This window comes from Macaca mulatta, chromosome 14, assembly GCF_049350105.2.
Source record: "Macaca mulatta isolate MMU2019108-1 chromosome 14, T2T-MMU8v2.0, whole genome shotgun sequence".
Lineage (NCBI taxonomy): Eukaryota > Metazoa > Chordata > Mammalia > Primates > Cercopithecidae > Macaca > Macaca mulatta.
The window spans coordinates 109,039,667-109,054,542 of NC_133419.1; the positions used below are offsets into that span (position 1 = coordinate 109,039,667).

The 14,876-nt window shown below is 41.0% G+C and overlaps 1 protein-coding gene across 2 annotated transcripts in view; it reads right to left on the reverse strand.

The window, feature by feature from the left end:
• Positions 1-14,876, reverse strand: part of NPAT (nuclear protein, coactivator of histone transcription) — a 62,391-nt gene that overhangs the window by 27,824 nt on the left and 19,691 nt on the right. For both annotated transcript variants that reach the window (XM_001104186.5, XM_015115607.3), the window contains exons 2-6: positions 8,925-9,043; positions 5,278-5,338; positions 3,163-3,235; positions 1,228-1,268; positions 146-367 (exon numbers count right to left, since the gene is read on the reverse strand). In XM_001104186.5, coding sequence (XP_001104186.4) covers positions 146-367; positions 1,228-1,268; positions 3,163-3,235; positions 5,278-5,338; positions 8,925-9,043 — 516 coding nt within the window. The remainder of the gene's footprint in view (positions 1-145; positions 368-1,227; positions 1,269-3,162; positions 3,236-5,277; positions 5,339-8,924; positions 9,044-14,876) is intronic.

Genomic DNA, 14,876 nt, shown 5'->3' on the forward strand with positions numbered 1-14,876 from the left:
GAAGTCTGTTCCACTTTTAGTCTCTCTCATCTTTTTTTTGGGGGGTGGTCCATATTTTTACACTGAGTATAAAGACATTAGTATATTATCTCATTCATACGATTTCATTAACAACAAAATTTAAGAGAACAAAATGTAAACTTACTGGTTACAGTATCTTGTGACTGTGAATGGTTGACCACTACAAAATATGACCTTGATGGATCTGAAATTTGGCCACTTGGTCGAGCAACTTGTGTACCTGTGGAAGAAGTGGTAAACTGTCCTGAAAGGTAAGGTAAAGTGAGCAACTCTGCACTGGCTGGAACTGTTTGAGATGCAAGCTTTCTCTGCCGTTTGATTTCTGCAATTCCAGTTCTTGTTCGGGCTGAAACATATAAGCATTTAAAAAACAAATTCAATGTCAGGGTAGTTTGGGAATTATAAGAAGTCAATATGATGCATCCTATTATATAACATGTTACATCAACAGATTGAAGAATGACCCCTAAATATATCAACTAAATTTATGTGACTTTCAGAAGAAACTAAAATGAATACACTCAAGCTTTATAAATCCAAGATTGTATTTGTTCTGCAATAATTCATATTGATAATACCCCCATGAATTAATAAATCTAAACTCATGAGAATTAAAACATTCTACATGAGTCTATGTGAAATGTAGGGAGTATTTACAAAATATTTTTATGATAAATGAAAATATTAACATAACTGTACATAAAAAACGGTGGTTTGGCCAGGTGCGGTGGCTCACGCCTGTAATCCCAGCACTGTGGGAGGCTGAGGCAGGCAGATCATGAGGTAAGGAGATTGAGACCATCCTGGCTAACATGGCAAAATACAAAAAAAAAATTACAAAAATAAAAAAAATACAAAAATACAAAAAATAATTATTAAAAATAAACAAAAAATTAGCTGGGTGTGGTGGCACACGCTTGTAGTCCCAGCTACTTGGGAGGCTGAGGCAGGAGAATCACTTGAACCCAGGAGGTGGAGGTTGCGGTGAGCTGAGATCGTGTCATGGCACTCCAGCCTGGGCAACAGAGCGAGACACCACTTCAAAAAACAAAAACAGAAACAAAAACAAACAAACAAAACACCACAAAGAAAAACAGTAGTTTAAGCAAAATATACACTTAGCACATGTGTATAATGAATTAAAATGTTCATCTGACAGTGTAAGTTTGAAGTAATTGTGAACATTGTTTAAAGTTGGATACCAACCTCTCTGACTGCCAGCAAACCTTGGGGAACTTTGCATGCTCCTAACAAAGAAAACAAAGTAGTTATCCATCAAAAAATTTTTGTTGCCGACATCCACTATGATTTAGTTACAGTCAGACCAGAAGTTAGTTATGAGGTAAAAAGCAAAAAATCTCTCTCAGACAAAAAAGACAAACACATTTTTTGGGTAAGCAACTCTGATTTGCTTTAGGAGAAAAATAGTGGCATGTAGACACACTCACAACACACATAATTTTAATTAACAAGTTTCTATCCAACGTAATATGCGTTAGAGTGCCTTGACATTACATTAAGAATGCAATCTGGGGCCGGGCGCGGTGGCTCAAGCCTGTAATCCCAGCACTTTGGGAGGCCGAGACGGGCGGATCACAAGGTCAGGAGATCGAGACCATCCTGGCTAACACGGCGAAACCCCATCTCTACTAAAAACACAAAAAATTAGCCGGGCAAGGTGGTGGCGCCTGTGGTCCCAGCTACTCTGGGAGGCTGAGGCAGGAGAATGGCGGGAACCCGGGAGGCGGAGCTTGCAGTGAGCTGAGATCTGGCCACTGCACTCCAGCCTGGGCGACAGAGCGAGACTCCGTCTCAAAAAAAAAAAAGAATGCAATCTGGGCTGGGTACGGTGGTTCATGCCTGTAATCCCAGCACGCTGGGGGGCTGAGGTGAGAGGATCACTCGAGGCTGAGAGTTCATGACCAGCCTGAGCAACATAGCAAGACTGTCTCTATGAAACGAAATAAAAATTAGCCAGGTGGCATGCGCCCGTAGTCCTAGGTACTTGGGAGGCTGAGGTGGGAGAAACTTTTGAGCTGAGGCGTTCAAGGCTATGAGAGCTATGATCACACCACTGCACTCCAGCTTAGGTAACAGAGCGAGACCCTACCTCTTGAAAAAATAAAAAGAATATAATTTAACTTTAGAAACTCTGCATATTACATTTTTAAGTAAGAATATACAAAGTATACATTTTTTATTATCTTTCACAATTACAGAGATGACTTCCCATAGAGAAATTCTGATTTTCCATGACTCCATATATAAATACTTCGGAATCCCCAAGTTAATGTCAGAGGACATCCAGCTTTTATTAAATTTATGGCTATGAAATTATTTTATTGAACCCCTAAAGAAGATGCAAACAAACATGGAAAAATTCACAGTACAAGTTAATTATTTTAGTATGAATCAGAGTGGCCCATCCCTTTATTCGATAAAGTCACAGACACCGTGCCATTATCATAAAAAATATGTCAAGTAAGTCTCCAACAAGATCCATAAAACTCGAGTCAGGAAAAAGAAATATAAAGATAAGACTACCAAGTAAGATGTGTCCAGAGTTAAGTAGAAAGCATTTGGAGCCATTTTAGAAGTTTAAGCAGAGAAAGAAAATGAAACCCATGCTGAAGTTAGGTGGGGTAGTCACTTATATCTCTGAAAGAAAGGTTAAGAGACTATGGTTTTCATAACAAATTCTATTGTCAAATAGGAGATTTTCATAAAATTGATACCAGAAGATTTCAGAATTAGCATTATTCTTCAAGCTTATTTCAAGTTAAGAAATCAAGTGGGCATGGGTTCAATGCATCAATTCTGTGAATATGTAATAAAGAGACAGCTGCCTAAGGGAATTCACGGTGATTTGTATTCTAACAATATATCTGCCTCTAAATTGCTATGGAAACTTGGAAATGTCATTAAACTACTACATAGCTTAGTTTTCTAAGTATTTTATTAAAAATATGCTATTTATTTTAAATTATGTCAGTCAGTAGCCTCCACAGTACCAGCAACCTCTAGAGTAATTTCAAAACTGCATAAGTGTTACATAAGTATACTGTGTAGGTCTCAAGAAGATTTAAACCCAAAGTGTATTTGAATTCCAAAATCATTAGGCACATTCTAATAGCTTATTACCTGATCTGAGAAAGTGTATGGTCCAATTTCTTCCATAAAGATGACATTATTGCTGGGACATTATTTGATGTTTCTAAATCACAGGAGGAAAAAGTTCTTAATAAACCCAGGTGAAGAAATTTCATCATTCATTTTGAACAAAGACACACAAAAAAACCTTGTCTCTCGATTATTGACAGTATGTTGGAAAATGAGAAATCCATCTACTTTGTAAAATAGCTTGCAAAGCTATAATAAGGTTGCTTTCTCTTCTAAAGTCACTGAGTATCAGATACAAATATGAGTAGAAAAGGACATCTGTAAAATCTCTTGAGCATTTTTTGGCCAATAATTTTACACCTTCATTTTATTAAAAAAGGGAGAAACACTTTTTCTGGTCTTTGTTCTATCTGATATCATATGACATATGAAAGTGAATTTAAAAAATTTGTCTTGGCCGGGTGCGGTGGCTCAAGCCTGTAATCCCAGCACTTTGGGAGGCCGAGACGGGCGGATCACGAGGTCAGGAGATCGAGACCATCCTGGCTAACCCGGTGAAACCCCGTCTCTAGTAAAAAATACAAAAAAATAGCCGGGCGAGGTGGCGGGTGCCTGTAGTCCCAGCTACTCGGGAGGCTGAGGCAGGAGAATGGCGTAAACCCGGGAGGCGGAGCTTGCAGTGAGCCGAGATCCGGCCACTGCACTCCAGTCTCGGCGACAGAGCAAGACTCCATCTCAAAAAAAAAAAAAAAATTTGTCTTATAATAATTACCATAAAGGTTATGCAAATTCTTTGTAAGTGTGGAAATTTAATCCTCAATTTTCTCATATTTAAAAATGGCTTTAAACAATCTCTCTCACTGGGTTATTCTAAAAAGTAAATGAGAGGCTGGGCATGATGGCTCACGCCTGTAATACCAGCACTTTGGGAGGTCAAGGTGGGCAGATGATGAGGTCAGGAGTTCGAGACCAGCCTGGCCAACACAGTGAAACCCTGTCTCTCCTAAAATCACAAAAATTAGCTAGGCATGGTGGTGTGCGCCTATAGTCCCAGCTACTCGGGAGACTGAGACAGGAGAATTGCTCGAACCCAGGAGAAGAAGGTTGTGGTGAGCCGAGATCGCGCCACTGCACTCCAGCTTGGGCAACAGAGAGATACCCCCGTCTCAAAAAAACAAACAAACAAAAACCACAAAATATTAAATGATGAAAAAAACCATATGAAAGCACATAGCACAATGCTTATACACAGTGACAACGTCAAAAGTCAAGCTTCTTTTTATGTTATCTTATGCAAATTGTTTAATGCTAATTGTTTTGTTAATATTATAAGCTATTGAAAATAATCAATATTAGAGAATAAGTAGTCAAAACTTTTTCTCTAAAACATCCTTAATTAAGGCAAGTAGAATTTTATATGCTGGTAAGTATAAGCCAGTTTATGACTGGCTTCTATGTTCAGACTTAGACTACATAGAATTAAAATTAAAATGTCAGTTTAAAACTTTTTAACACATAGTGATGTCTGTTTATCAGTATAGATAACATAGAGGTAAGAGTTTTATTTTATATATTTTTTAAAGGTAATTTTTGGGTTATTTTTGCTAATATAAAGATTGTTGCAATTTATGTATCACTCAATATAAACACAAACAAATGACCGGGGGCAGTGGCTCATACCTGTAATCCCAACACTCTGGGAGGCTGAGGTGGTGGATCACCTGAGGTCAGGAGTTTGAGACCAACCTGACCAACATGGAGAAACCCCACCTCTACTAAAAATACAAAATTAGCCGGGCATGGTGGTGCAGGCCTGTAATCTCAGCTACTTGGGAGGCTGATGGAGGAGAATAGCTTGAATCCAGGAGCTGGAGGTTGCAGTGAGCCGAGATCATGCCATTGCACTCCAGCCTGAACAAGAGTGAAACTCTGTCTCAAAAACAAAAAACAAAAACAAACAAACAAAAAACAAAACCCACAAACAAATTAGATGTGTCCCAGAAAAATTTATGTCATCACAACGGAGACAAGTTTTCTCAAGGCTTTTATGAGACACCTTTAAAAATTATTTTTAACTAAATCAAGCAGATAAATATTGTACACATCAGCAAAAAAACTCCAAATCAGAACTCTTACCTTTTGTTTTCATAGCTACATACTCATTTAAAATTGTTGTCAAGTTTTTTCCAAATAAGGACTGAAAAGAAAAAGATCAAATATTACCAAAAGTGTATAATACTACCAATAATTTCTCACAAGAAAAGATTCCACCATTCAAGTTAATAAAAGATCTAACTGCAGAGTAGCTGATGAGGAAAGGGTAAAGAAGCAGGTAATCGAAAATGAAAATAGCCACTGACATTAGGGTTTGCATCCAAGCTTCTAAAGAATCTTGCCCGTTTGACTAGGACATTATAGCTACTTGGGTATTACTGCTTCTAGACCCTCTCAGCAGACAGCTACACATACACGTACAAATGCATATACACAAGCATTTGTATTTCTGCATCTATCTGTATATATATTAAAATAACCACAGTGTCATACTAATATCTCAGATTATAACCCAACACCACTGGTTTCATTATTATGCTTATTTATATCTTCTTTCTCACACAGTGAGGAATTTGGCTCCCACTATCTACAATTTGTTATTTGTTCCGAACTGTTAATTTAGAAGAAATTAGAAGCATTTATTTAATATTCATCCATGTTATTGTGTGAATAGCATGTTGCTTTTTATTGCTGAGTAGTAGTATTGCTTTGTTATGAACACATCAGAGTCTGTCACTTTTTGAAAGACATCTTGGTTGTCACTAGTTTTTTTTTTTTTTTTTTTTTTGAGACGGAGTCTGGCCCTGTCGCCCGGGCTGGAGTGCAGTGGCCGGATCTCAGCTCACTGCAAGCTCCGCCCCCCGGGTTTACGCCATTCTCCTGCCTCAGCCTCCCGAGTAGCTGGGACTACAGGCGCCCGCCGCCTCGCCCGGCTAGTTTTTTGTATTTTTTAGTAGAGACGGGGTTTCACCGTGTTCGCCAGGATGGTCTCGATCTCCTGACCTAGTGATCCGCCCGTCTCGGCCTCCCAAAGTGCTGGGATTACAGGCTTGAGCCACCGCGCCCGGCCGATTGTCACTAGTTTTTAATTTTTTTTTTTTTTTTTTTTTTTTTTTAGAGACAGGGTCTTGCTCTGACACACAGGCTAGAGTACAATGGCTGCTCACAGCTCACTATAGCCTCGAACTCCTGGCTTCAAGCCATGTTCCTGCCTCAGCCTTCCAAAGTGCTGGGATTAAAGGTGTGAGCCATCACGCCTAGCCTGTTTTCAGTTTTTTTTTTTTTTTTTTTTTGAGATGGAGTCTTGCTCTGTTGCTCAGGCTGGAGTGCCATGGCACAGTCTCGGCTCACCACAACCTCCGTCTCCCAGGTTCAAGCGATTCTCCTGCCTCAGCCTCCTGAGTAGCTGGGACTACAGGCACGCACCATCATACCTGGCTAAGTTTTGTATTTTTAGTAGAGATGGGGTTTCACTATGTTGGCCAGGATGGTCTCGAACTCTTGACCTCGCTATCCGCTTGCCTTGGCCTCCCAAAGTGCTGGGATTACAGGTGCGAGCCACCACACTTGGCCTGTTTTCAGTTTTTAGGCACTATTAGCAAACACCAGTGTCTAGGTTTTTGTGTGAACACAAGTTTTTCAACTGATTTGGGTAATGTGAGTGTTGGTTCACATGGGGAATGCAAACTGTTTTCAAAAGCAACTGTATGATTTTTAATTCTTACCAGTAACAAACAAGAGTTCCTGCTGCTCTGCATATTTGTGGTCAAGGACTTGCCAGTTTTTAAACCTGTTTTCTTATATTAGCCATTCTAATAGATATTCGTATCTCAGTGGGGTATTAATTTGCATTTTCCTAGTGACTAATGATTTGGAAGATTTTTTCATACGCTTATTGCCATTTGTATATTTTCTTTGGTAAAAGTATCTTCAGATCTCTTATCCACTTAAAAAAATTGTTTGGTTTTTGTTGTTAAGTTTTAAGAGTTCTATACATATGTTCTGGGTATAAACCCTTTTTCAGACATGTAAGATACAAATTTGCACCCAACCTTTTTTTTTTTTTTTGAGACAGGGTTTTACTCTGTCATCCAGGCTAAATTGCAGCGGTGCAATTGTGGCTCACTGCAGCCTTCACCTCCCGGGCTCAAGCGATCCTCCAGCCTCATCCTCCCAAGCAGCTGGGACTAAGTGCACCACCACACCTGGCTAATTTTTAAAAATTGTTTTCTAGTGATGAAGTCTCACTATGCTGCCCAGGCTGGTATAGAACTCCTGAATTCAAGCAATCCTCTTGCCTGGGCCTCCCAAAGTGCTGGGATTACAGGCATGAGCCATTGTGTCTGGCCCAGCCCATTTCTTTTAACATGCCTCTTGTAGAGCAAGTTTTTAATTTTTTATAAATTGGGCTAAGTTTTGCCTTTATAGCCCATGCTTTTGGTGTCATATAAAAAACTCATTGTCAAATCCAACTTTGCACAATTTTTTTCTTATGTTTTCATTTAGAAGTCTTAGAGTCTTGTGTTTTACATTCTGAACCATTTTATGGTTAATTTTTGCATAAGGTACGAGGTATTTGTAGAGGTTCTTTTTCTACATATGGATGTCTGGGTGTTCCAGCAACATTTGTTGATAAGACCATCCTTTCTGCAATGAATTGCCTTTAAGCCTTTGTCAAAATCAGATGTATGGGTCTCTATATGGACTTTGTATTTGGTTCCACTGATCTACGTGCCTAAACTATCAAAAATGTCCCTTAATCTTGATTATATTTTTTAGTAAGTTTTGAAATCTGGTAATGTGAGTCCTCCAAATTGTTCTTTTTCAGAAACTCTTTAGGCTATTCTAGTTTCTTTTCCATTTAACATTTAGAATTCAGCTCCGTGTTACCTATAAAAATGCTTGCAGGCATTTTGACTGTAAAAAATCTATAATTAAATTGGGGGGAATAACACCTTAACAATATTGAGTCTCTCAATCTGTGCACACCGTACAATTCTCCTTTTATTCAGGCCTTAGATTTCAGGCAATTTGGAGCATTTGGATTTCACACATATTTTGTTAGATTATCTCTAAGCATTTTGTTTGTTTGTTGCTATTATAAATGCGTACTTTCAAAAATTTTTCAAATTTCAATTGTTCACTGCAGGCATGCAGAATACAATGGATTTGTGTATACTCTGTATTCTATGACCTTGCTTAACTTTAGTTTTGCGTCATTTTCAGTTTCCTAAGCAGACATTGATGTTATCTGTGATAGTCTTCAAGGAGCCATGTTTAAAATAAAATAGTAAACACCATGTGAAATAATGTAGTTCTGGAAGGTATCCACTACGTGCCAAATGATGGTTTGTTGGTCTAGTGATATTTAACAAAAGAAATGACAATAATAAATCAAAATATCTGTTTTGTATTTGTCTGAAAGGAGCAGCCAGATACAGGTCAGGAAGGGAAAAAAAAAAAGGCTTGGAGACAGCAGCAGCGAAACTAATCATAAACGAGGGTGTCATTTTGAAACTAATTCTCAGAGTCAAAGTTGTAATTCATTTAATAGTTTTGGCATAAATTTGTAAAAAGAACAGCTGGTCGTCTTTGGGTCTTACCAGTCATGCATGAATATAAACCATTAAATTTCTGCCAATTTCAGTATTTTTTCTGATAAGCTGATTTTATGACTATGTAGTCTCTTGTGTTGATGAAGTATTTCCCTTAAGGAATAAATAACTCACCAGTAAGCAGGCTGGAATAAACCCTTCATCTGTACAGTGTTCTGCATATTCTTTTAAATCTGAACTTTCCAAAATAAAAGTCTGGCAGGTAGAAATGAGGTTTTCTTGCTGTAAGTAACCTAAATAAAAAATAAAAGTTTAAGTACTTACATTGAATTCTGTACTTCTGGTTAAAACTGCTATTGAAAATGCTATAGCATGTACTGATATCACAATTTAAACCTTAGGTGGAATGCTCTAGTGTTTGGCAGCCTTGAACAGAAACACCAGGTTGTGCTGCAATACAAAGTATAATTCATAGAACAGATGGCCCTTTCACAGGAAACAATTCTAGCTAAATTAGTAAAATAAAGTGTTTAACCAAGTATAATTATTTCATAGTACTTACAGGAGGACCAATAAATTAATGATAAATAACTATGTTCCTCTACTGCGTAACTTCCATAATGACCAGGTCAATTGATGGTATAAATTCACTTACTGGGTTATCAGAAAACTATGTTCTCACAACAATGCTGTGTATTTGTATACTTCATTTATTTGCCAAACGATTTATAAAAAGAATGAACAGCCGGGCGCAGTGGCTCACGCCTGTAATCCCAGCACTTTGGGAGGCCGAGACGGGCAGATCACAAGGTCAAGAGATCGAGACCATCCTGGCTAACACGGTGAAACCCTGTCTCTACTAAAAATACAAAAAAAAAAAAAAAAAAAAAAAAATTAGCCGGGCGTGTTGACGGGCGCCTGTAGTCCCAGCTACATAGGAGGCTGAGGCAGGAGAATGGCGTGAACCTGGGGGGCGGAGCTTGCAGTGAACCAACATCGCGCCACTGCACTCCAGCCTGGGCAACAGAGTGAGATTCCGTCTCAAAAAAAAAAAAAAAAAAAAGGAATGAACAGAAGACCTACTCTGCATGAAAAGTGAGACAGGAACTCCCTTAATTCTTAATTTATGCCTTTTGGGAATCAAAGCATTACCAATTCCAAGAAGAACCTTAACTTTAGTGAAGGAAGGCTAAGGCAGAGTGGGTCAACTGCTTGGCTGAACTAAAGCATGTCCCAATGCACACACAGACCCCCTTGGCAAACCATGGGATATTTATTTGCTCCCAGTAGTTAAGGAAATCATCATCCAATCATAGAATACCAACTCTTCACAGAATATAGACTGCATAAAATTAGTTCAGCAAACTCACTAGACAAACAGCAACATCTAAGACAACAAAAAACACGGGAAAAAATCTAACTCCAAGAGTTGTCGCATTATATTATTTAAAACATCCAATTTTTTCACAAAATATTATGATACACAGAGAAATAAGAAAGTATGGCTCATAGAGTCAAAAAACCAAAAGTCTGCCCAGAGAAATCCAGACATTAGACTTGAGACTATAAATGAGCTATTTTTAAATAAGCTGGAAAAGCTACGGGAATCCATGTCTAGAAAATTATGAGAATAATCTCTCACCAAATAGAAAATATGAATAAAGAAATAATACAGTTGATAAGAGCAGGAGACAAACTCCCAAGCAGACAGGGGTAGGGTACCCGGTGAAACCTGACAACCTTCAAGCCAAAGACAGCCTGAAGCCTGAAAACTGGACTACCAGTTCTGTGTAGAGTCCATGACCAGAATGCGAACTTCCTCGATGCCTTTTAGCCAATCAAATGGTGCTTTTTCCAGGTTCACCTATGGAGCAATCAGCCTGCACTCTCCCATTCTGAGCCCATAAAAACCTCAGACTCAGCCACACATGGGGACTACCCGCCTTTGGAATCCCCTCTCACATGGAGGTCTACTCATGTCGGGTCCTCTCTCGTGTCGAGAGCTGTTGCCTTGCTCTCTCTCCATTGTCCGCATAATCTCATTCTTCTTACACGCAGGACAAGATCCCAGAACCTGCTGAACGGTGGGTATGAAAGGAACTCTAACACTGTAGCCCTCCAGTCCTCTGCTGGCACTGGGCAGCTACCCGATAGAAAGCAGCAGTGGGGCTGGGCCAGCCCAGGAACCGCAGACTGAAGCAGGGTAGGGGGATGGAACGAGCTGTAACACAAACAAGCTGAAACATGCGTTCCCCTGCCACCTCCGTTTGCCATGCTGTGGGCGGGGGGAAGGAGAGAGAGTTGTAATGGTCCTTGGGGACTCCCTGGGCAACAGCTGGGGCTCTGTGGTTGTTGGTATCTCCAAGTTTTTGGGTCCCGCTATGTCACCCTCATCCAGATGCCGGCTCCCAAGGTAGAAGACAATCATGGCACAATTGGACCAGTTGTGGGCTGAATGCAGAGCTGCAGTGGGCATGGAATCCGGGCCAGAAGCAGTCTGCTGGGTCGAGTGGGCAGAGGGCCCAGCAGTGAGCCTAGAGGTGAGTGAGGCCCAGACAGGTGTGCCACAGGACACGGAGATGCTTCCAGCACAGTGGCAATGAATGAATCCTGTGTCATTTCTGGAGGCTTGTCTGGGATCTGTGGAAGGGTAAGAGTGGACCTCTTACACTTTCATTTCTGAGGCTTCTTGCCTTCACATTTTTTTTCCAAAAATGGATGAAGCACTGGACCTCTGTCAGCCAGTTAAGAGCGAATGGCACAGTTGCAAAGGACAGGCTTGCTGGGGAAGACTTTGCCAAGCCTCTGCCATCACCCTCAGGTACTGGGAATGTTGGCTTTGTTTCAATCCAGTCTGCCTTCACAGAGGTCTAGCCATTGCATAGGGTCAGAATAAGGTCCTCCGGCAACTGAAGGCATCTGGCTGAGGCTACACCTCAGTGTTACCTGAAGGCTCCTGGACTGGCCTCAATCCCCAAGAGCCCGTTCGGGTGTCAGTCAAGACCTCCAGTCTTTCCTATAGCATTTTCTTTCTCTCTTTCCTGGCTCCTATCTCGTCTTCATATACAACATTAAGGGTGTTGTTGCAAACCACAGTGACAATATTACTGAGTGGAATGAGCATTTTGCTTAGTCATCAGCAGTGTAATTCAGAACAACTTGGTTTTTGTCTGTTCTTAGAAGAAGGATGTAATGATTGAGAGTTTTCTTTCCCCTGTTGAAGGAACTCATTTGCATCGGGCAAGAGGCTATTTCCCTCAGGCAACTTCCCTTCCCTGCATTTAAGTTGTTCCCGCCCTCCCCTCCCCCGCCCCAACCTTGTCAGGAGTCAGCATAGTCCTGTGACTACAGGGAGCTTTGCTGTGTAAGGGACTGATTTTTTTTCCCTCTTGGGAGGCAACTTATTAGGCCAGTCCTCCCTTCCTTTCTTAGTATGACTGTTAGGGATGTCTCAGGAAAGCCTTTAACATGATGTTTTTCGCAACCCCTTAGTTATAGTTGAGGTGACCTTTTGTTTATCCATGACTTTTAAATCATGCCTGGAAGCTCAACTCCTCTGCTAGGCAGGGCTATTTTAGCTGGTATGGGACCCACCATCCTTATGGCTCCAGGACAGACTCTTTGTCTCACCTTAGTGCAGACTGATATTAATTAACCCAGAAGTCTGGGCAACTCAAAGGAAAATTGGTGCAGCCATAATTGCCATACTGGTCTGGGTCCACCTTAAGGATCCCAGCTTCTCTAACCAGAGACAATATCCCCTAAAACCAGAAGTTAGGAAAGGGCTAGAAGCCATCACTGATAACTCCAGGATGCAGGGCTTCCTTATACCCTGCAACGGCTCTTGTAATACTCTAATATTGGATTTACAAAAACGCAATAAAGGAAGGAGACTGGTCCAAGACCTCTGCCTCATTAATGAGGATGTGGTTCCAATCCATATGGTGGTTCCCAATCCCTATACCCTAACTCAAATACTTGGGAGAACTAAATGGTTCACAGTCCTGAACCTAAAGGACGTCTTTTTTCTGCATACCATTACACCCCAACTGCCAGTATTTGTTTGCATTCAAGGATCCATCCAACCAGACTACATAGCTAATCTGGATGGTGTTACCACAGAGATTCTAAGACAGCCCCCAGCTGTTTCGGCAGGTGTTGTCAAAAGATCTGAGTTCCTTTATCCTCAGGTTTACAATATGTAGATGATGATATTCTCCTTTGCGCTCCAATTAAGGAAGTCTCAGGACGAGCGTAAGGCTTGTCTTAATTTTCTGGCTAACAGAGGATATAAGGTCTCAAAATCTAAGGCTCAGCTCTATCAGTCTTCAGTGAAGTACCTAGGTCTAGTCTTGTCAGAGGGGACCAGCGAACTACGTGAAGAAAGGATTAAGTCCATCTCCTCTTTTCCTCTCCCCAAAACCCTCAAGTAACTGAGAGGATTCTTGGGGATTACAGGACTATGGATACCCAGGTATGGTGAAATAGTTTGTCCCTTATATCACACAATAAAGGAGACTCAGGTGACTAAGACTCACTCCCTAATTTGGGAACCAGAGGCTAAAAGGACCTTTGACCAACTGAAACAAGCCTTGCTTGAGGCACCAGCCCTTAGTCTTCCCATAGGGAAGACATTCAATCTTTACGTATCAGAAAGGAAGAGAATGGCCCAGGGAGTTCCAACTCAGGCCCAAGATCCAGCCCAGAAACCTGTAGGTTACCTAAGCAAGGAGCTTAATTTGGTAGCTAAAGGATGGCCAGTCTGCCTCCGGGCAGTCACAGCACTAACCTTGTCAGTACCAGAGGCCACTAAGGTAACCATGAGGTACAACGTAACCATTTATACCCCACATAATATGGCAGGACTGCTGTCTTCTAAGGGGAGGCTCTGGGTAGAGGACAATCGTCTCCTCAAATATTAAGCAGTGCTATTAGAGAGATCTGCAGCCCAGTTAAGAACCTGTCCCTCCCTAAACCCAGCAACTTTCCTCCCAGAGAAAGCTGGGGAGCTTGAACATGACTGCGAACAGATAGTGAGGGGAAACCTATGTGGCCAGAGAGGACCTCGAAGAAACTCCCTTAGAGAACCCAGACTGGATTCTCTTCACAGATGGAAGTTCTTTTGTGGAATAAGGGATCAATAAAGCAGGATATGCAACAGTCACCCTAAATGATATTACTGACAGCATGCCTCTCTCCTCAGACACAAGTGATCAACTAGCTGAGGTAACTGCCCTCACGAGGGTGAATTAAGCAAACGGAAAGCAGTTAACATTTATACTCATTCTGCGTATACTTTCCTAGTTCTCCCTGCCCATGCCACTATATGGAAAGAAAGGGACTTCCTCACAGCTAATAGGTCTCTCATACCACCAGGAAATTAAGAGATCATTATCCTCAGTTTTCCTTCCATGGGAAGTGGTAATAATACATTCTACAGGCCACTAAAAGCGAACAGATGAAATAGCTGAGGAACTAAGTTGGCAGACTGAGCAGCTAAATTGGCAGCAAGAGGGCCCCAGATTTCTGATCCACTTGAGGCCCCTCTGATCTGGAAGGGCTCCAAGAGAAATAAAACCTCAATATTCTCCTGCAGAAATAGAATGGGCCACCTCTCAGGGACACACCTTTTGGCCTTCGGGATGGCTAAAATCAGAGGACAGCAAACTTTATATACCAGCTACCGGCCAGGTAGTTCTTAAAAGTTCTTAAAATCCTTCAGCAAGCCCTCCACCTAGGTAAGCATAAAACCTATCAATTGGCCCAAATGTTTTCAGGTAAAAATCTGCTAAAAATGGTCAAACCGGTCACTAATGCTTGTGAGACTTGCCTTAGAAGTATTAGAAATACTTGTTAGTATTAGAAGTAATCCCCTCAAGCAACATCTTCTCCCTTCCGGAACCCAAATAATGGGAGGTTACCCAGGGGAAGACTGGCAGACAGATTTCACCTCATGCGGAAGACAAGAGGCATCCAATACCTCCTAGTGTGGGTAGATATCTTCACTAACTGAGTAGAAGCATTTCCATGTTGGACAGAGAAAGCTTCTGAGGTGATAAAAGTACTAATTAATGATGTAATTCCTTGCTTTAGACTTCCTAAACACCTCCAGAGTAATAATGGCCC